Genomic DNA, 22,573 nt, shown 5'->3' with positions numbered 1-22,573 from the left:
GGCACTGCTCAAATTAACTGCTTTATGAATAACCCCCTGTTTAATAACTTCAATTAAAAAAAAAAAAAAAAAGAAAAAAGAACTAGGCTTTGCATGTCATAAGCATCATTTAAATTGGATGCAAACTGAAGAAAATCTCTGTTCTACATCCAGGTAACCACTGAATTTGATTAATTAAATTTGCCTGTGTATCTTATTAAGAAGTATAAAATGAAAAGAAAAATATTTGAAGACTGGGTTTTTTTGGGGGAATGGCGTGTTTTGTTTTGTTTTTCAGGGGGTTGGGGTACAACATTTATTTAAATACCACCATTTGTTTCTTGTAGTCTGCACTTACAAATATTCAGACGTCTGTGAGGTTGCCTACCATAGCAGTCTGCCTTATAAGAAAACAGAAACAAGATCAAAAGAACTTTATGTAACAGTCAAGAAGTCTCAGTGAATTACCAACCTCACTAGACTTGCTGTTACTTAATACACAACTTCACTCAATTACCCCATTACACGGCATGGATTTTATCCTTATTTAATGGAGTTGGATAGTGTTTCCTTGTAAATATAGACTGAAAATGTACTAATGCCTGGAAATATTATTTCACATTACCTTGCTTACTGCCTTTGGTACACCAGGAAAGTCCAGAGTAGGGTCCCTCTTAATATGCAAAGCAGCAGAGAAGTCAGAAAATGGGACCAGTGAAGTCCTTAATCCATTAGTTTTATCCCAGTTCACCATGTCCTCTCAATCTGTTGCTGAGGCCTTGGCCATTCTCAGCTACCACTCTGAGCAGTTTTGGAGGAAGAAGTTTATGGCCCACATGCATGGCCCACTGAGATGGCTCTTAACACCGCAGTGCCAAACTCTACAGTAACCTCAGTTTCTCCATCCTGAATCATATTCTCATCCACTGTAAAAATATTTTTTTTTATTAATAACCTAACATTGGGGGGTTTATGTATTGAATTTTATCTTAATCTTGCCTTTAGAGTATGTGAGAGAACTTACTTTTTCACTTGTGCCTTTAATCAATTTATGTAATCAATCCATAAGGATTTCTTAGATTAGTTATTTTCCCTCCATAGAGACACTTTAAGAACCACCTATTCTTAGCATGAGAGAACATACAAGTGCACTATCCTTTCAGTGTTTCAAGTGTGCCCTCCACTTTGTTATAGATGCATCCCACTTGTCTTATTTGAAAAAATGTTGCATTCAGTACAGCACGTAAATGCTATTAAGCATGTTTCTTTGACATCTTTTGACTTAGCAGTATGATAAGTTAAAAAAACCCCCAACAGAATCCTAAATAATCATATGTTGTTGATAAATAATAATTAGGAAATGTAATTCAGCTGAGGGAAGATTTCATCACATTTTCAACATATTCCATCTAGCATGCATATATTCCAAATCCATCTTTTAAAACACATGTTATGAAGAAGAATTAATAATATATTTTCATTAGAATCTCTGCTCTTAAAGTAAAATCAGTATTTTAAGATCAAATAAAAGAAGAAAAATTAGTCTCCTGGGTCTCCTCCTTTTGTCATTACTTTCCTCTCTCAGACTCAGAATCAGAGAATCACAGAATCATCTAGGTTGGAAAGGACCTTGAAGATCACCCAGTCCAACAATTAACATAACACTGACAGTTCCCAAATACACCATATCCCTCAGCGCTATGTCGACCCTACAGTAGCGCTGCTGGGGGTTGTTGTGGCCCAAGGGCAGCCCCCGGCATTTGGCCTTATGGAAACTCCTCCAGTTGGCCTCAGCCCATGGCTCCAGCCTGTCCAGGTCTCTCTGCAGAGCCTCCCTACCCTCGAGCACATCAACACTCCCACCCAACTTGGTGTCATCTGCAAACTGACTGAGGGTGCACTCGATCCCCTAGTCTAGATCATCAATAAAGGTGTTAAACAGGAGTGGCCCCAAAACCGAGCCCTGGGGGACACCACTCGTGACCGGCCACCAACTGGATATAACTCCGTTCACCACAACTCTCTGGGCCCGGTCGTCCAGACAGTTTTTTACCCAGCAGAGTGTGCAATTGTCCAGACCTCGAGCAGCCAGTTTTGCCAGAAGAATGCTGTGGGAAATGGTGTCAAAAGCCTTGCTAAAGTCAAGGTAAATCACATCCACAGCCTTTCCCTCATCCAATAAGCAGGTCATCCTGTCGTAGAAGGAGATCAGGTTTGTCAGGCAGGACCTGCCTTTCATAAACCCATGCTGACTGGGCCTGAGCATCTGGTTGTCCTTCATGTGTTGCATGATGGTGTTTAGGATGAGCTGCTCCATCAGCTTCCTGGGCACCAAAGTCAAGCTGACAGGCCTGTAATTTCCCGGATCACCCTTCCGACCCTTCTTATAGATGGGCGTCACATTGGCCAATTTCCAATCAGTCGGGACCAACCCGGTCATCCAGGACTGCTGGTAAATGATAGAAAGAGTCCTGGCGAGCACCCCAGCCAGCTCCTTCAGCACCCTCGGGTGTATCCCATCCGGTCCCATAGACTTGTGTGTGTCCGTGTGAAGCAGCAGGTCACTGACTGTCTCCTGGATTGCAGGGGTGTCGTTCTCCCCGTCTCTGTCTTCTGGCTGAGGAGACTGGATTCCCTCAGTACAACTGGTCTTGCTATTAAAGACTGAGGCAAAGAAGGCATTAAGCACCTCAGCCTTCTCCTAATCACTTGTTACCATATTTCCTCCTGCATCTATCAGGCGATGGAGACTCTCCCTGGTCTTTCTTTTGCTACTGGCATACTTATAGAAACATTTCCTGTTATCCTTGATTGCTGAAGCCAGATTAATTTCCAGATGGGCTTTATCCCTTCTGATTTCCACCCTGCATAGCCTCACAGCCTCTCTGTAATCACTGTGAGTGGCTAGCCCCTTCTTCCAAAGGCTGTAAATTCTCCTTTTCTCCCTGAGTTGGAGCCAAAGCTCCCTGTTCAGCCAGGGTGATCTTCTCTGGCGTCGGCTTCTCTTAGAGCACCTGGGGACTACCTGCTCCTAAGCTATTAAGACTTTCTTCTTAAAGAGCGCCAAGTCTTCCTGAACCCCTATACCCTTCAGGACCATCTCCCAAATAATCCTGTCAAGTAGGTGCCTAAACAAGGCAAAGTCAGCCATGTGGAAGTCCAGGATGTCAGTCCTGCTTAGCCCTCTCCTGGCCTCTCTAAGAATAGAGAACTCTTAATATTTCATGATCGCTGTGCCCTAGTCGGCCTTCAACCGCCACATCATCCACGAGTCATTCTCTGTTCACAGAGGAGATCCAGCAGGGCACCTTGTCTTGTTAGTTCTCTCACCAGCTGCATCAGAAAATTTTCTCCCACACATTCCAGGAATCTCCAGGACTGGTCCCGCTCTGCTGTGCTGTATTTCCAGCAGATGTCTGGGAAGTTAAAGTCGCCCACAAGAACAAGGGCAAGCAATCATGAGATTTCACCTAAATGCCTATAGAATATTTCATCCACCTCTCTGTCCTGGGTGCGTGGCCTGTACTAGACTCCTACTGTAACATCTGCCCTGTTGGCCTTCCCCCTGATTCTGATGCAAAGACACTCCACCCTGTCTTCACTACACCTGTGCTCGAAGCAATCATAACAGTCCCTAACATACAGAGCCACCCCACCACCTCTCCTTCCCTGTCTGTCCCTCCTAAAGAGCTTGTAACCATCAATTGGCACACTCCAGTCATGGGAGACATCCCACCATGTTTCTGTGATAGCCATGACATCATAATTTTCCTGTTTTATCACGGCTTCAAGCTCCTCCACTTTGTTACCCATGCTGTGTGCATTGGTATACATGCACTTCAGATGGGCTGATGTTTTGCCCCCTTCCCTCTTCAAATCCAGTGTAAAGCTCTGTCAGTGAGCCCAGCTAACTCCTGACCCAAGATCCTCTTCCCGCTCTGGGACAGGTGCATCTCATCTACTGCCAAAAGTTTTCCCTGTCTTTGAACGAATACTGCGGAGATAATGATGTATCAAAACAAAAGAAAAAAGAAAAAAAAAAACAAACAAACAAAAAAAACCAAAACAAAACAAAAAAACCACAAAAAACAAACACAAACCAACCAAAACTTAAGGACACAAGAGATCCAAGAAATATGAAAAAGAGTCTGAACAATATTTTATAAAATGAAAGATGGAAAATCTAATAATTTCCAAATGTAATAAATTATCTCCTCTTATATTGTATTCTTCAACATATTTTTTCAACAAACATTTGATCTAGTTTCAAGCAGCCATATCTCTAGGCAAATGGATCCCCAAATAAACTAAAATGAAAACAGGCAAACCATGAAAATAAAGGTTAAAAAAAATACCACAAGTCCCTGTCTCCAGATACATGCATAACGTAACTACAAATACCACTGCAGAGCCATAGCTTTACTTGATTAAAAATTACTTATTTTCTGCACACTTCCAACATAAACCTTACTGAAAAATTGATGAAAGTAGAATTTATTTTTCTCAAAAAATAGTAAAAACCGAAGTTTTCAATAAAATTTTATTGCTACTTTTAAAAAGAAGGCTGGAGGGCCAGAGGAAAAAATGATGAAAGACAAATGCTACATCTTCCAAAAACAATAGGACTCTTTTGGACAAAGAAGGGCAGCTCATTTGTGACAACCTAAACACATTTTTAATTGATGTTTCAAAAATAGTAAAGAGATCTTAACACATCATGCATAACCTAAGTGTAAAATGTTTAAATGCAAAATATCTTGAATGTTACATTACAATGATAGGGCTAAGCTAGAATTTTGTGGTCAAATTTGACATCATATTTTACAAAATAAAGAATAATTTCTGAAGATAACTTCAGTGATCAGAGACTTCAAATACATGAATAATAAGAGTTAGTTGGCATTGTTTGGTACAGATAGAGCAGCTGTCATGAGAGCTGACACCTTCTGTTTCTTCAACTGCATAAAAGACTGCTAAAAAAAAATCTCAAATTCTTGTCATGTTCAAGCAAGAAGTTGGGTTCATATTGTCATAAGGTTGATTTACATTCAACATCAGGAAAAAGCTTTTCATGGTAAATACAGTCAATACAGTGAAGTACTAGGTAAAGATCACTCAGAGAGACAGGATTATCTTGATACTGGAAGTTATGACAAACTAAAAACACAGGTGCCAGAAAGTCCATACTAATCTTACCTGGAGGCAGGGGGATGGCACATATCTCACATATTATCTCTTTTGGTCCCTGTCTGTTCTGTTTTCAAGGAATTTCTGTGGGGTTTTTTTCAATCTGAAATGCTAACTCAGTTAAACTGCTGGTGAAAAACAAAACTAAACCAAAATAAACCCAAAGACATAAGATATTAGGAAATCCTCAAACAGTTATTTCCAAACTCTCACCTTCCTCATTTCCTTCCCTTTCCCTCCCTTTTCCTCTCAAGACAGAACATCCAGTATACAATGATTCTCCAGTAAAAAAAAAAAAAAAAAAAAAAAGCACAGAAATCTGCCAACTCTGTGTATTTATAGAGCCTTTATGCTTAACAGAAAAAGGAGAATTTACAAGATAATTTTTGATAATTTATCAGGGCTAAGTGACAGCTTCATACCTAGCATAAATACAGGCATCTGAAAAATTACCCAGCTACTTTTAGTCAAAGTCAGTATGAGGTGATTGAATAAAGGCAAACCAAAAATAATTACCCAGTTCTTTTCCCTTTTCCTTCTCTCACCATGCTCTTCCTCAGGTGTGGAAAAATTATGCCCACCCAATACCCAACATAGAAGCAAGGGTACTGTGTAGAGTCTAGTTTATTTTTCACTACAATGCTTGCTCTTGGCTTAGTCACACTTCCCCTTCCCCAGAGATCTCCAGAATGTGCTCAGAGAACCCAGCGGATGGGTCAGGGCAACAGTAACAGGGGCCCACAGAGTGGAGGACTCCCTGTGGAGTTTGTTGGGATTGAGGGTGTTGGCAAGCTAACGAAAACCAAGGTTCAGAGTAAAAACTCCTGATTCTCCTGATTTAGAGACAAAGTGGAAATGGAGAATGGAGATCTCTTCTGTCTCCAGTGGTAACTTCCATTTGCCATTTAAAAAAAAAAAAAAAAAAAAAAAAAAGAGTGAAAACTGGCTTTTCTGAGCATAAAAGCCTCGGTTTTGGCAAGCTCCTTATGCAGAGAGGCCTAAGCAGGTCTGCCTAAAGATCTGGCTGGCTCAGAAACCTGTCACAAGAGGTAATTTTTACTCAGACAATAACCCTATCTTATTACAACTTCATAGGCTGGTTTTTGTCAGCCTTGCAGCTTTAAGCCTGTGGGAAGAGAAGATTGTGGCAATCTGTAAACCTATCATTATCAGGCAATCATTTATTGTGCATGAAAAGGTGGGAGGGTGAGGAAGATGTATTTCACAAGATACTTTTTATTATGTTATATATTTATTGCATTGATTACATTATGGAAGAGATTCTGAATAAGGGAAGTGTTTGACTATATTGTGGTTTACTGGTACCTGCCAGCTTGGTGATAAAAAGAGTGAAAAACCCATCAGAGCAAATCAATATGTGACTACTGAGAAAGGGCAATTTGACTGCATCAGAAGGTGGTATTAAGCAACATCTTGTCAGTCAGAGAAAGGTTTACGAATAGTCACCTTGAAGACAAACAGAGGAGCTGTCAAGAAGTAACTGTCAAGAATAGCAAGTCGTTTCTTCCTGTATATGTCTGATACATCAAACCCTGTCCATTGCAGAAATCATCATGTATTTCAGCCTTCTAGAAGCTGAAAAATATGTTAGTGTAACCAATGTAATGTCAATTTGACACTATGTTGGATATCAATCAAAAAGAAATCTTTGATCTCTTCTCAGTTATAGAAATACATAACTACAGTCAAATCCTTGTTGTATGTATTTCTGTAGCAACACAAACACACTAGGATAACTTTTGCTTGCTTTTATATCAGACTTTGGTCAAGGAACTCTGCTGAAATCTCTCTTTTCTCTTTTCACAAAGCAGAGTGTAATAAAAAGAGTGGGAAAGCATTCTGGCCTCCATGAACATTTCAGAAGTTATAAATTCCTCCCTATCTTGCTTCACACTTCAGGGACAAGTATGCCCATTTCAGATTGGAACCATCATACCATTTTTGTCAAATTCTGAGTGTGAAGAAATGACAATCAGGCTGATAATACTAAATGAGTTTTAGCCTTAACTGAGGAAAAATATTTTTTAGGTATTCTCCATTTCCATAGAGGGAACCTAAGGAGGTTACATTAATTCCTCTCTGTTTAAGTTGTAGAACTCTCAAAAAATCTCAAAGAGGTCTTCAGAATGGTTGATTTAGCTACAAGTTCTAGCCCAAACCCTACCATAAAAATAACTGGTGATGCTAGAAAAAAATATTAATAGAACTTGGTTGAATGCTGGTTTATGTACATTTTACTTTATTTTTTCCATCTCTAAAATGTAATTACCAACACTTATCTAAAGAAACTTTTCCTCAGAACATATCTATGTATAAAGTGTTTCCACAAAACATCACATATAAAGCTCTGGAATATCATGAAAACAGTCATGAATCAGACATTTGATTGAACACAGGGCTTGCAAGTACTGGGTTGAGTAAGATATCAAGACACACTAAGAAAAGGAGGAAAAACCAGAACTGTTTAATAGCTACCTACCTGGTGAACAGTGAGTGAATGCTTGAATTGTGATATAAATGATTCCTGTAACTTTTCCTACCACATAAAAATGATGAGCACAGAAGTATTAAGTCAGATATTGTCATAATTTTACTCAAGCATTCATAAAATATATTTACCTAACTTAAAATTTGTGATTGTGTTCACTACCTGTAGCCATTTTTGCCCCTGAGCTTTTAGCTGTTGCTACATATTTCTCATTAAGTGCTGAAATATACTTAGTTTCTAAATATTGAGAAGAAATTAGGTTCTTATAAAAAAGTTCTGTTTACAACTTCTGTGCAGTTTGAGTGGAATTGACACTCCTATATCACACTGTTAAAAATGTTACAACTACTGATGCAAGCTTTAAAAATGATGCTTTTCTGGTAGTTCAGTCTTATGATGGTTGTGGAAGTAAGCATATTTTTCTTTTTAATAAGCATTTATGATGAATAAACACTGTCAAATACCAGGAGGTAACAGAGCATTAAATGTTCAAATATAACTGGGCCAGGTAACTGATTGATTTAACAAATGAAAAATAATATATAGGGAGTATTTGCTTACCTTGTCTCTCTACCACTGCAACATTTGCTTTTATAATGCTGAAACTAAAGATCATTTAAATCAATATTAAAAAAAAAAAAAAGGAACAACTTATTTTCTATTCCATGTAACACAAGTGACTAAAAGAAATAACGATATATATTTATCTTTAATTTTAAACCTATATTGATTATATGTAAACAAATGCTGTGGACAATAATAACATTAATGTAAAGAGGAATTTGGCATGGAAGCAAATATTTCTGTATATATTGTTGCTGAAGTAAACAGAAGTGGGGTAGTTGCAAGAAAGCAAAATAAATCATTAAACATTTTTTAAACCTCTCTAAGTTTCACAGAACACAAAAATACATTCATATATGTACAAGTTAGTAATTGTGAAGTGGAAGAGGTCACAGTCTGATTCTCACCCATTCCATATGAAAGATTTAGAATCACATGCAGAAAGACATGAAGTAAATGGCATAATATGAATCTATCCTGGAAGAAATTCTTTAGTCCTTCAAAAACACTGTTAATGGAGGGAAACAGGAATGACGCCTTCTGTTTTCATTCTATTAGAGGTATGGATATTAATTATCTTTTTACTTCAGGTGACTAAATCTGGTCTAATTTCAAAGTGTGCAAAAGAAAAAGAAACAAGAGAAACACCCACAGTTTAAAATCTTTTTATGCCTCTAAAAATATATAAGTATATATATTTTTATATATCCATAATATATATTTTTGGTCAGCATAAAGTAAAGGTTTATGTTGATCTATTTGATGAGGATGAAAGAGAAAATGATAAATAAAACCATATAATGATGATACTATGATTATTAATAATAATTTCAACTTCCATAAGTACCATTCACCAAAATACATCAAAGTATTTCATATTAAATGAGCAGTGACATGATATCTGTTCTTCTGAGGAGAAAACTGCAGCAGAGCTGCTGAAACAGTGATTTGAGGTCACAGAGACAGACAAGGACAACAGCTAGATACAGAACTGAATAGCCACTGCATGGGGACAAATTCAGCATAATGGCAAGGCTTAACTATTTGAAGAGAACCAGCAGAAAGGACAGCACACATCAAGAATGAAAACCATTTTAAAAAAGAGCACTCTGATCTCTTATTTTGAATATTAGCAAAATCTCAAGTTCTATCTTAAAAGATATCTCTAAATGGTCAACAAGAACATGGTCAACATTTTACTCCAGATGAAGTAATAGAATAATTAGAAAACCAATCATTTTAACTTTGTGTGCTGTGTGCTTCTCCAAAGTACAGAGTAATTCTTTAGACAAAAATAGATTTCAGGAAAGGATGCAGACAATCAGCATCGAAGACTGCAGCTTCCTTCCAGAAACTTATTTTTTTTCATAAAGGTAATACAAAATTAGCATTGATACATTCAGATTTTTATCTGCTTTAACAAGATGTAAACACTTTAACTATCCATGCTGCTAAACAAACATTAGTTTAATTCATCTTTATGTACCTCCTGCTGGGCTTCTTTTTCATTAATATTTGCTCTGAGAATGTAATAAAAAAAATTAAGAGTCACTCTCAAATAACTCCCACATTATCTAATGTCTCCATATTAGTGTTACTTCACCTGATCGCTTGCAGATTTGGCTGTTAAATTAAACATACCATTGATGAAGCAACACTGTTGATCTGCAGGGCTTTATGCTTGGTTTGGGCCTTATGCTTTGGCTTCTCTAGGCACTGCTGTTCTTCCATGGTGTTTTCATCTGAAGTCACAGGCAGCCTTATCCTGGCTGTCTAAGCCACAGTCTTCATGCTTAATCAGACAGGTACAACCAGCCTGTGCTTTATGCAGAACCTGAGCTCATCTCAGGCTCCCTCCAAATGGCATTACACTTACCATGTTCTGCTGTGTCGGGAAAATAATGAATTTATTTGATAGCTATTCCAGCCACTGCCTTGTCTTTGTCATCATTACAGTGATGACCTTCCGAAGATGGTATTTTGAAAGAAGATTTAAAAGAACCGTAAAAGTAGGTAATGAGAATTTCAACAAATATAAGTGACAAATAAGAAAAAGCAAAAAAGTAACCCTATTTCTTTCTTAATTACTGCTTTGAAGCATACTCTTCTTGGACAATATCTTCACTTAGGAAGCTCCATTATCACAACATAGATTGAAGTCTTAGTGCTTATTATGCCCCATCCTGATTTCAAACTGTATGCTTTGGTATATCTACCTTAAGAATCTGAGTTAGGCACAGGGCAGGGGAATTGCACTCAGACTGAGGAAGGCATGAGAAGGATAACTCCACAGTATACTTTCACTGAGTACCCTTCGGTTGGTATGACAGCTCACATTTCCAATACAGTCTGCAGAACTGCAGTAACCAGTGTAATACTCTAAGTCAATTTCAGCCTGCCTTTTTCTTTTTTGTTTGGTTAACTGTGCCAATAAACATGCAGTAGCAATGGACCTCAGTGATGCTTTAAGTCAAGCAATGACGTTACCTACCTTCCACTAGCGTTCATTTGAAAGTTCTGGTTTAGATAAACGTTTGAGGTATTTAAAGTGTCAGCATTTAACAACCACATTCTGAAATGAGTATTGAGGAACAAAAAGATTTCTTCTTATGAGGTGTGTCCAGTGTCCACAAAATATTTAGATTATCAGATTGCAAAGCAGGATCTTAGGAAAAATACATCTTCTTAAACTGTAATTTGAAGTTTTGTGGTAGAGATCATTGTGAATCGATAAGCACGGAGAACTCAAAATCATTGCTTTTTAGGTTTGAAATGCATTCATATAAAAGTAAATATGTTTTAAAGATAGTAATTTACTTAAAATATTTTGAAAATTTCTGGAAAAAACATATAGTTAAACAGCTTAGGAAGAATGAACATTTTGGGATCTGATTCCTTTGAGTCAGCAGGCCTACAGTCTGGTTTTATTTGTTTGGTGCTGGAAACCTGGATGCTTGTTTACATATTTTGGGCCAAACAAGACTCTTTGATCATATTGCCTCACATCTCAACAACTTACTCTATTACTCTTGCATTATGCTCTATGACTTTCAGTCCTGCTTTGTAGACATCCATCTAAAGTATACATACATATATGTATATATATGCATGAAAATTGTGCTTAAAACTAATAAAATGCTCCTGTTACTGATGTGTTCTTCATATAATTGTGCATGACCCACAACTGGAAACAATATATCGGTATATTCAGTGTAACTTCAGTCAATGTAGTACTTGTCCAAACTTAAGGCAATGAACTAGAACTAGACAAGTTCAAGGACATCAGATTCATAAACCAAACCCAACCAAACCAAAAAGACCCCAGCACAGGTCCCTTTAACATCCCTATTCTAATCTGATAGTTGTAGATGCTGGGGCCAGGGAGGCTGGGATTGTAAAAGAAGGAAAATTACAGTGGCCAGACTTGCATGCTCTCTCAAACCAACATCTCTTATTGCCTCTGAGATAAAGTACTTGGCTAGACAAACCACTGGTCTCCCTTTCTAGAGTATTTCTTATATGCTTATTAGTGTAGAGCTGAGACCAGATCAGTTAGTTCTGTGGAGGGTAAGAGATAATCCATCCATATGGTGAACTCATGTTGCTTCCAGGGCCAGAGCTTTTATTCCTGCCTATCTCTGTGCACATCTTTTGGAACTACGGTGCATTCTGAGTGCCTCTGAAACAACAAGACACATCACACACAGAGATAGATTTCATTCAGCAGTTTCTGGTGAGAGAAAAATATCCTTTCTCATTGTGAAGCCTTCAAAATAATGATGGATTTACCACCTGTTCCAGGGATTGATTAAAGTGACAGTGCTTGATGTTATGATGTGATAATTTCTGACCTGTGGACATAATTGATGACTATAGTCACTTCCTGTAAACTTGTATCTTACAAAACAGCCAACTGACAGGGTATGGCAAACCATAAACAAACAGTTTGGCTCTTTTCATCAGTCTGAAACCCTGCAACCCAGTTGATTTGAAGAATAGAGAGTGGAGAACAAACAAAGAAATTATATGTGCTTTGAAATTCTTTGTGCAGAAGTAAGAATGAAACTACTTTTCCAGCCTACAGCCTATCATATAGGGCACAGATGTACAAAGTATGGCAGGGAAAAAGGCACTTGAGTAAACATCTCTGGTTTCCAGGACTCCCTGCTAGGTATGGGGAGATGTATGTGGAGGGAGTTAATTTCCCCATATTCTGTTTGTATCAGCAGAACCAAATTCTGCTGAAACCTTCCTGAATGAAAAACAGATTTACCCTTACCTACTAAGTCAAAATCAGCACCTGGAGCTGCTATCGGCAGTGTTTTTTACAATATCATTCTCCAGAGAATTTGTAACAATAGACAGCTGAACACAAGAACCAGATGCTGGAAAACAGAAGATAAGAAAAGTAAATGTCATTTACCATGTTTAATATACAGTCACTTAGGTTACCATCACATGCAGAGTTTGGTTGTTTAATTAAGAAGTTTGTGCTGATGTCACAAATTCAAGTCAGGTAAATTCATTGCCAGTTAGCACATGCATAAAACTTTTGATTAAACACACATAAATAGAAAATTAAAGCAATGCAGATACTGCTACTGCAATCCACACTGAAGAACTACTACAGTTTTTAAGATATCTTTAGAATTTTTAATTAGTTAAAATGTTAATGAAGGAGAATATTGGCTGAGCTGCTGGTGGTGCTGTATCATAGCTTCTGTAAATCCCACAAAAGTCTGAAATCATAGAGTGGGAGCACTGGTTAATAACCTACCCTTCGCTAACAATATATTTTGTGTGAAATTTTAGGGTTGGCTGGGATGGTACAAGCTCTTATTTCAAGTACATTTCTTGCATTTTTTGTATTAATTAATTTATTTTGGTTTATGTAATACTCATGCAACCTCCTTTGCAAATACTGTCTTCTTTCCCACCTCTATATGCATAACCTTCTTTACTTGGAGTAAACTTACAGTGATAATTGCAGTCAAGTTTCCTGGGGTCAAATCAATTTGTGCTTTAATACATATTGGGCAGACTTGGAAAGCTCAATCTTTATCTGTGCCACTGCTTCAGAATAAATAGTACAATCACCATATATGAATAGAAATTTGATGTAAATAGACACATGGCTTTGTAAAAGTAACATACAGATGAGCTTGTCTTTTCCTGTATTTCATGTTTCTTCTGTCAGCCTAGGAGCTTTAGCTAGGAACTGTGATTAAAAGATGTTTGAGGAATCCTAAAAGTACAGAAATTTCCTTTTTTCTTCTCATTTCAGAAAGGCTCACTTTGAACACACCAGAATAGTTTATGCTTCCTTGTTCCTTCCCACTGCTTACTATTTTTGCTTATTGTTTTCATATTTAAGAAGACATAAGCATATTTCAAAGAGTCGTAGTAAATCTGACAGTTAAGGACGCTGCCAAATTGATCATTTATGCCATGTACTGTCTATTATAGTTTCCCTATACATTTTACAGAGTCAGTAGGTCCGGATATCTTACAGCCAAACTCCACATTTTCTAGATGTCAAACTATTAATATAATGCTTCATTATGTTGATTTTATGAAAAAGTTTTTAATTCTGAAGCTGTACACGGCTTGAGTCCTCTGCCTTAAGCTGTAAAGAAAACAATGTTATTAAAGTTAATCTCAAGGAAAAGCCTTTGTACTAAAGGCAAAGTTGGGACTGGGTTGGGGAAAGCTCCTTAACTGTACAAGGAACTAAGAGGCTGAATATGCAGAGTTTTGGGGGAGAGAGGGAATATTTTCCATCTGAAGCATAAATTTCACATGAAATATAAAAAGGACAGAGGTGTGTTTGGACAGCTGTGTTATGGTTTAGCAAAACCTTAAATAGAAATACATTTGGTATAAAAAGACAATACCGATGTATGATAACTCTTGGTTCAGCTTTTGTTTTCACATGGGGAAAGAAATCATAATATTTTATAACTTCCAATTTTCCCCTACTGGCTTGTGATAGTCTCAAACCAAAATAACTAGCACCATTTACACTTTATGTCTTTATTGTTATGCCTCCAGCAACTGGAAGTAAAAAAAAAAAAAAAAAAAAACAACAAAAAAACCCCAAAAAACCCCAAATAAACCAACAGTAAGCAAACCCTAATGTCCTCCTTTCAGAAGGACCTTTGAATCATACATACTGAAACAAAACCCTATTCCAGCCAAAATGAACAAAGACCATGCAATAGGCTACTGCTCCAAACATCTAAAATACATATACAGGCCTATACAAATCTACCATGAGCCTTTTCAGTGATTTGTTTAAATATAAATACAATATAACTGTACTAGTGAAGGTGTAAAGAAATAGCAGAGTGCAGTAAAATCCTTAGAAATTGCTTCACACAACAATATGAAAGAGGAATTAAGCACTTAAGGTTATTATAGAAAATTTACAGAAATTATGAAAATACCTTCACAATTCTACAGGATGAATTTAAAAAATAGTGTAAGGACATTAAAATTATCTAATGTAATTGGTAGGACTTTTGCTCAAAGAACTTCTACTTTTACACAACAGTCAATAGCAAGTAAGGATGAACACCCAAGTGCAGTATTTCACAATGTGCAAGGCAACATTGTTGACAGTGAACACAGGAGGAAAGGTAACACACCATAGTTATATCTAACCTGTGGGACCCAGAACTGCTTCTTCATGTCAAGAAAATACTCAGTTTTGCATCTTCCTCCTATTTCTCCTTGTCCTGCTTTGAGGAGAGAAAATAAAAATAGCTGAGATGGATAGAAGCCTCCACTCTCTCTGATGTGTGACCAGGATGTTACAGAATTTGGAGTTTTCAGCATTTGGACCTGGGACTGGGCATGGACATGAATTCACTTGTCCTCCACATCAGATATCAGTCACCTGCCTAGCTAGCTAATAAGTTTATGGCACATCTGAAAAAAAAAAATTCTGACTTTAAAACTCTCTATTTTTTGCCCTCTGACCATCCCATGTGCATCTACATTCTAACTGTGATTGCAGACTCCATGCAATCTTGTATTCTCGACATTCCCTTCAAGAGGTTTGCTAGTGTTCTAGCAGCACTTTCACCACAAAAATGTGAAAATCAGTGTGGTCTCCATCTACCACTGAAATACGTAGACATACCAATTTAGTGACACAAAAAAGAGTTAATTTGACTGCAACATATCTTCACTTAAAAAATAAGGAAAGGACATTGTTCACCCTTTCTAGAAGACACAGGCAAATAGATACTGAGGCAGAAGACCATGGGATGTCAGGATTCCTCTGGTGGAGACGACTGTGTGGGTGGAGGCAGGGGAGGTAAGAAATCTGTAATAGCCCTTTTTCTATACCATGGTACAGAGGCACGCTGTAAACCATCTAAGCTGTAAGCATTAGTACAATGCCTACCACAATGTAAACATGGATCTACTCTCTCCTTGATGTATCTTTGTCCTTCCTTTCTGGTCATCCCTCTCCACATGAAAGATCAAAGCTCTTTTCTGAATTTAGGCAACCAAATAAATGTTTTCACTGTATTTATTCATTAAAAATCTCACTAGTCACAAGTATCTCATCTTGCTCTTTTTTCCCCTCTTCTGCAACAACAGTTGTACAGAAATAAATTGCAAGCAAAATGAAATCTAAATGAAGTCTGGTAATTTCTTGCTTCTAAATGGGGAAAATTCATTCATATCACTATATAATTTGTAACTGTGTCCATTGATTCTCCCTTCTTCCATTGATTATATGTCTGCCTAACTTGAAAAGAGTTACCCTCTAATATACAGATCTGTGAAACAGATCAGCTGCACAGTTTACAGGAAATTTAGTAAATTAAAATTACATTAATAAGAAAGAGTCAAGTACTTTTAAACGTTGTCTTTTAAGGAACTCTTTTCTAAGGCAACATTTTTTCTTTTCTGCTATGTTTTGTTTTGCCATTCCATACTAATTCCTGAACTTGATAATTTATGAGATATCTTTTCCCTCAGAAGAATGTTGATATCTTTCTCTACTCTGTATAATAGCAGTTTTGAGAGAAGCTATGGATTAGCCTTGGACAGACTAAAAAGGCATAGTTAAATAGAATACTTCCTGAGATCAGGCAGATATGTGTTAGAACCATCATTTGCACATAAATTTTGAGTGCTATGTGAGAATGAAGGGTAAACCAAAAGACCAAGTACTTAATTTAGGGGAAGTAGGATTATGCCACAGACTTCTGAGATAATATTTTGTTTGACTACTCATTTACTTATTGGAAATTACAGTAACAGGGACACATATAAATTTATGTCAAAATTTCTTTTGCAAACATCAGATCACAATTATCACATCACATAAAATTAGTTTCACAGAACTGGATAGATAATTTGAGATGTATGCTTTTCCTATGTAAATAAAGAAAAAAGATTGAGAGAGCATTTATAAATATGTCCATATTTATAAGACATACACTGTTACAGAAATAACTAACTGTCACCTCCATAACCATTACCAGTGTCTTTGTCTCTGAAGATCCTCAGGCAAAGTTGAGCTCAGTATGTGTTTAGCCAGCCACACAGAAGACTGTAGAAAAGAAATGTGTGCCAAAGGATATTAAGACATCAAGATACTCGGCAGTTCATCTTCTATGTTATGTCTTTACTCCAATATGTTTCAGATGAATTAATGCTGGATATTGAATGGAATGGGGATGGCATTTGTTGTCAGTGGGGTCACTATATACTGACTAATCTAATATATTTTCTGGTTTGAGGTTTTTTGTTTGTTTGCTTTCCTTTATCAAAGTATTTCATGGTTGTCCTCTGAGGTGCCAGGTCTTCACAGAAATTGCAGAATGAACAATTTATGATATGAGAAAGGATGCATTTGACAAGTTTGTTTACCACCCATACAGAATTTTTTCTTGCTCACCTACCCCACCCCAAATAGAGAAAAAGGATCATGTAGAGCAAAAAACCACAGCAGTCAAACATTACTTCAGATCAAATGTATGAATACTATTTTCTAGTTTGAACATCTGAGCCTCCTTCACACACATAAAGTTAACTAATTAAAAAGAAAAATCCCCAAACTATTTTGTATGTAAAAACATTTACTATATCTGGAAATAGGATTTAGAAAATTTCTCTGTTCTTGTTCCTTTGTTTTAGTGAATAAAAGGCATGACATTGAAAACTTATAGCACACTACATTTTTGCATGTGGTTTTCTGTAAGTGATTTTCTGCAGGCTGTCTGTAGAACAATTACAATTTGAAAAGCTGAAATCATATTTTATATTATAAATTCAAAATATTTAAACTGCTTATAAAAGATTACCAGTCATAAAGAAACACAATTGGTTGGTCAAAATTAAATTGCAGTATCTTTTTACAAATGTATATATCCCTATACTTACTTTGCATAAAAATCTACAGTCATTTGGAGTTACTCTGTCTCGTAAATTTAAAGCATGTTTTGTAATTATATAACTCCATTATAGTGTGAGAATGGTTTCATTGTTCTGTTTTACACAACTAGTATTTTATTTCTATAAAATGCCGGATAATGTTTTACTTTATTTATTCTTAAGTATGAACGCGGTCCCTTTTTTTTTTTTTTTTCACAAACTATGATGTTGCAAAATGACTTCACAGATCAGTGAAGATTCCTCATATGTGAAGTGCAAATCAAAACATACATAGACATTAGAAATTGTTCCATGTAGAATAAGTGATAATTTGAAACGGTACTTCAAGTGTTCTTACTTATAGTAAATTGGCAATAAGAGGTCCAACTCTTCATTGCTAGGAAATCACACTCTATTCCCAAATTTATCATGCTTGAAAATTCTGTTTATCATTTGATAAAAAAAAAAATAAGTAGGAAGCTTAAAATACTCATCACAGTTTGAGCTACCTGACACCTTTGTAGACAGTTTGAACAGACAGATAAAATAAATTAACCTCTTCTCTGAGTATCAATGTATAGTTGAGGAGCAAGGTAAGAGAATGACGATGGACAGATGTGATTTTTTTTTTTTCTAGAACCACTTGTTAGCACAGAAAAGATCACTGCTCCCACTACTTGCTGATCATCACCCTGTTTCAAGAGGTTGTCGACCCTGGATTACCATCAGAGTTGCTCATATGAACAATCAAAATGGGGTTAGCAAGCTAACACTATGAACATTTACAGCCTGAATCACTGCTACTCATCTGCATCTGTCTTCTTTTTTAGTATATAGGACCTCTTTTCAGCAGAGGACTAGCTCTCCAAGTCTACAAAGAGTTTGTAGGAATAAAAAATTTCAGATAGCAAAATTTGCGATATTAGTAAGTAAAGTGCTAACTTTAAGTCAGTTTATAGTCTCTGAAAGTTTCTTTAGGTAGCAGAACTGACTGGAAAAAACATTTAGCAGGTTTTCAAATATGAACTACATTATTACCACACTTTTATGTAATATTATATTAAAATAACTTTCCAGATATAATTTCCAATAAAATGCATATTATATACTTTTTCTGATGAAATTGCACATATAAAATATATTCTTATTTAAACTATGAATTTTGTTTTCTTGATTTCTCAATCAAAACGAGCAATATAAAAATCTAATTCTACCCCTTACCCTCTTATTTCTTTTATTTTTCAGTTGTTATCTGTGATATTTTGTTTCAGTTATGGCTGCTTGTTTTTAAAGTGGGAAACTTCTAGTGTCTCTGGAAATATTCCCATTTTACCATGCATAGGATGTCTGTTAATTAAAGACCAGAGCTCCTGTAAGTTAAGTCTCTTTCATTGCAGTCTGTCAGGAAGGCTGCTATGGAAGTAATACTGTGGGCCAGAGCCTAGTTTAATTCATACAACAATAAGCAAGTTAAATAAATTTCTATCAATATCAATGTGTGTTGGAGCATATACATGTGCAGGAAGAAAACCAAAAACCCCAGAGAGATTGATGGAAGTTATTTCAAAAACACAAAAAGTAACTTTGTAAATACAGGACAGAATGTGCAACTACTTAACTTTCGAGAACTCATATATCTAACCTAAACACTTACATGACTAATGTCAGTCCCATAAACAGTTAAACTAATTACTGATTATTGGGTGATGTCTTGTGTGAAAATTGAGAAGTACTTCCTTATATTTAGTGCTGAGAAAGGATATAAGCTTCACACAGTCTCCAACCTCCTTAATGCCTTATGTTAAGTGATTACCCTTCTCCTGACACTTGGGATTGATCCCTCGCCAGTTCCCAGACATGGGACTTGCTCCGGAGGGTTTCCCATCTGGCTGACTGAGGGTCTTAAGGAGGCATTGTAACAGGTACCTGGACATTTTAGAGACTCAAAAAGAAGTTGGCCTGTCTTCATGAGAAAACTAGGTTCAGGTGCAATTCATGAGTCTTGAGATCTGATTCTTATTTGGCATATTTTTAAAAGTTCTACCTCAAGAAAAAAAGATAAAGAATAAGGATAAGGATAAGAAGAAAAAAAAAAAAAGAAAAAAAAAAAGAAAAAATAAAAAAAGAAAAAATATTTATGCCACAAGGTGAGGAATACCTCAACAAGAACGAATGTACACTGTTTCTTATGGACAGGAAGTTGTGCTGTGTGGCACAAGACGCAAACTTCTGACCGAAAGAAATAAGCTATATTTTGTACATGACATACAAAAAAGTCTATTCTTCCTGAAAATAAGAATCGAATATGAAAATAATAATTAAATATTTTAAATGAATTTTGTATGTTGATTACATAATGCTCCACACTCTATAGCACGATACTCATATAATATTTGTTTTCTCCGTATTACCTGTAGAGTTGGCAAGCTGACAGGTACATATTCTTGAATGCTGTATGTATGTTGTGTTTAATTCTTCTAATCCATTATATGCAATCCTTAAGAATTTTCACAGATATTTATTACAGATATACACTGAATATATTGTTAAGTATCATTCAGTCTTGCCTCTAGAAGACTATTTGGTGACTAGTGTTAGGATACAATGTTAAACTAGAGGAAAAAATCAAAGTGAAGAAATTAACAAAATCTGCCACAATCACCTTTCATACAGGTGGAGTAATTAAAAGATACGATGACTGAGCTACAAAGCATGGAGATAAACACTGGAAGGAATACAGAAACAAGGAAACAAGGAAATAAGTGGCATCAGATAACTTATCTGTCTCTAGTGACATGATATACTACACTTTCTTCTCAGAGAAATATAAAAAAAATGTTGGGATAAGATTCTATACACATTTGAAAAATGCTCAGGTCACCAATCTGTGGCCATTTGTGACTGTAAGCATATAACTTGAGGAAAACATACTTCAGATGTTTATAAAAATGAACTGTGAGTCCTTGTAAATGAAATAAGAGGAAAAGACTTCCAAAAAATGGTATTATGTGAGAATTTCTAGTACCTAGGTCAGCTTCAATGGCTTGCTTTGGCTTTGGATGTAGGCACTTTTTCATAATGGTGCTATATGGCAAACTAATCAGTGCCCGTAAGTTCACAGGGATAAAGTTCTGAACTCTTATGAAGAGGTGTAGTAGGAAATGGACTGTTAAGCTCCACTCGATGCTTTGAAAATTTACCTCCTAGTGTTCTTGAAAATTATTTCTGCTGCGTGGAGAGGAGTAGAAGGAAGGAAGTAATTAACTGAGGTAAAATGTTCCTAAAGGAAAAAAAACAAAAACAAAACCAAAACCAACCAACCAACCAAACCTAGAAACACAAGTTGCTTAAATCAGAACATTTATAGATGATTTGGGGAAATTCAGACGCTATAATCCTTAAAACTCATTTCTTCTGTGTTGTTACAAGGTAGCTGATTGCCTTACTGGCAATCAACAAATGGGAAGACAAGTGTTACTTTGCAGATAGAAACTTAGGAGTTTTATACTCCTTGTCATCTTCAAAAGAAAGACTTCTGGTAGTTTCTGAACAGACTATTCAAAGAAATAGCATTTTTTGTTTTAAGTTGGTAATTTTAAAAACTACTCCAATATCTTCTATATCCCCTTGTGTCCTTATAGTTTGTTTAGAGCTATTTTTTTGTATATGACTGAGTCTCAAATTTTCAATTTTTCCAACAGTGAAACAGAAGATAACCACTACTGACCCCAATTATAGTCAAGATTGTACAGACTTATTCATATATGCTGAATGATTTGGTCTGTAATAACAATGCATATATTTATAGAATTCTTTTTTTCTACCTCCCTGAAGCTACACACTGACCAAGATAAAGGAGATGGAAATTTAAAATACATATTAACAGGAGATGGGGCTGGCAGTCTGTTCATTATAGATGAAAATACAGGAGATATTCATGCTGCAAAGAAATTGGACAGAGAAGAAAAGTCCCTGTATGTGCTACGTGCCAAGGCTATAGACAGAAAAACTGGAAGACAAGTGGAGCCAGAGTCTGAATTTATCATTAAAATCCACGATATCAATGACAATGAACCAAAATTCACCAAGGACATGTACACCGCCAGTATTCCGGAGATGTCTGGAGTTGGTAGGTAAAAACTTATCCTTATGTAAAATACAAATGGGTTTGAGTTGATTTGGAACTTACAAGTAATTTATTATTTGAGGCACTTAATACTAGTTTCTGTGAATATCCATAGAACAGTTTTTGTTGCCAGTAATATAAATTACTGGCTTCTGCTTTTATTTATTTGTTTCATCTTCATCTACTTCTAATATAAGTGACTTTTTACTCCTTTAAGCCCACCAGAATCATCAAGGTAGCATATATGGTTGTCTTATAAGTTACTACATATTTTTGCCACAGCTTGCATAAAATATACCCTCTTTATACATGTAAAGTCTAATTTACCATATATTTCTGCACCTTTAGTCATAAACAACTTTCAGCATGTAAGTATGTAAAATCATTAATGTATCAAACTGATGCAAAATATGTTCCTACAAATACCTAAAAATTTGTTTGTTTGTTTGTTTGTTTGTTTTTGTTATGCTTTTTGAACTACTTTCTCTTTGGTATCAATATTAGTATTTGTTGGTGATGTTCTTTTTAATATGGTCTTGTTTGTCTGAGTTTTTTTAAGATACCAAACATATGAACCCCTTCCCCAAAGAAATAACTCTTCTTTTTTGTTGTTTTAAATATCTTTTTTTTTTTTTTCATGGATAAAAACTTACAGCTATTCACAACTGCTGCACTGAAAAATAAAAATGTGGAGCGACAGTAGAAGATGCATGAGAACTATAGCATCAAGGGAAAATAATACTCTCAGTTTTGTTCAAATACTATAAAGTGGTAGATAATCACCTACACGCATTCATCAGAAGATATCATGA

The 22,573-nt window shown here is 36.0% G+C and overlaps 1 protein-coding gene across 5 annotated transcripts in view; it reads left to right on the top strand.

The window, feature by feature from the left end:
- The window catches only part of CDH9 (cadherin 9), a 79,966-nt gene that overhangs the window by 7,861 nt on the left and 49,532 nt on the right, over positions 1-22,573 (top strand). For all 5 annotated transcript variants that reach the window (XM_074897861.1, XM_074897858.1, XM_074897857.1 and 2 more), the window contains exon 2: positions 21,470-21,764. In XM_074897861.1, coding sequence (XP_074753962.1) covers positions 21,470-21,764 — 295 coding nt within the window. The remainder of the gene's footprint in view (positions 1-21,469; positions 21,765-22,573) is intronic.

This window comes from Athene noctua, chromosome 2, assembly GCF_965140245.1.
Source record: "Athene noctua chromosome 2, bAthNoc1.hap1.1, whole genome shotgun sequence".
Lineage (NCBI taxonomy): Eukaryota > Metazoa > Chordata > Aves > Strigiformes > Strigidae > Athene > Athene noctua.
The sequence above is the reverse complement of the archived record's forward strand: the minus strand, read 5'-3'. Positions and strand labels throughout refer to the sequence as shown.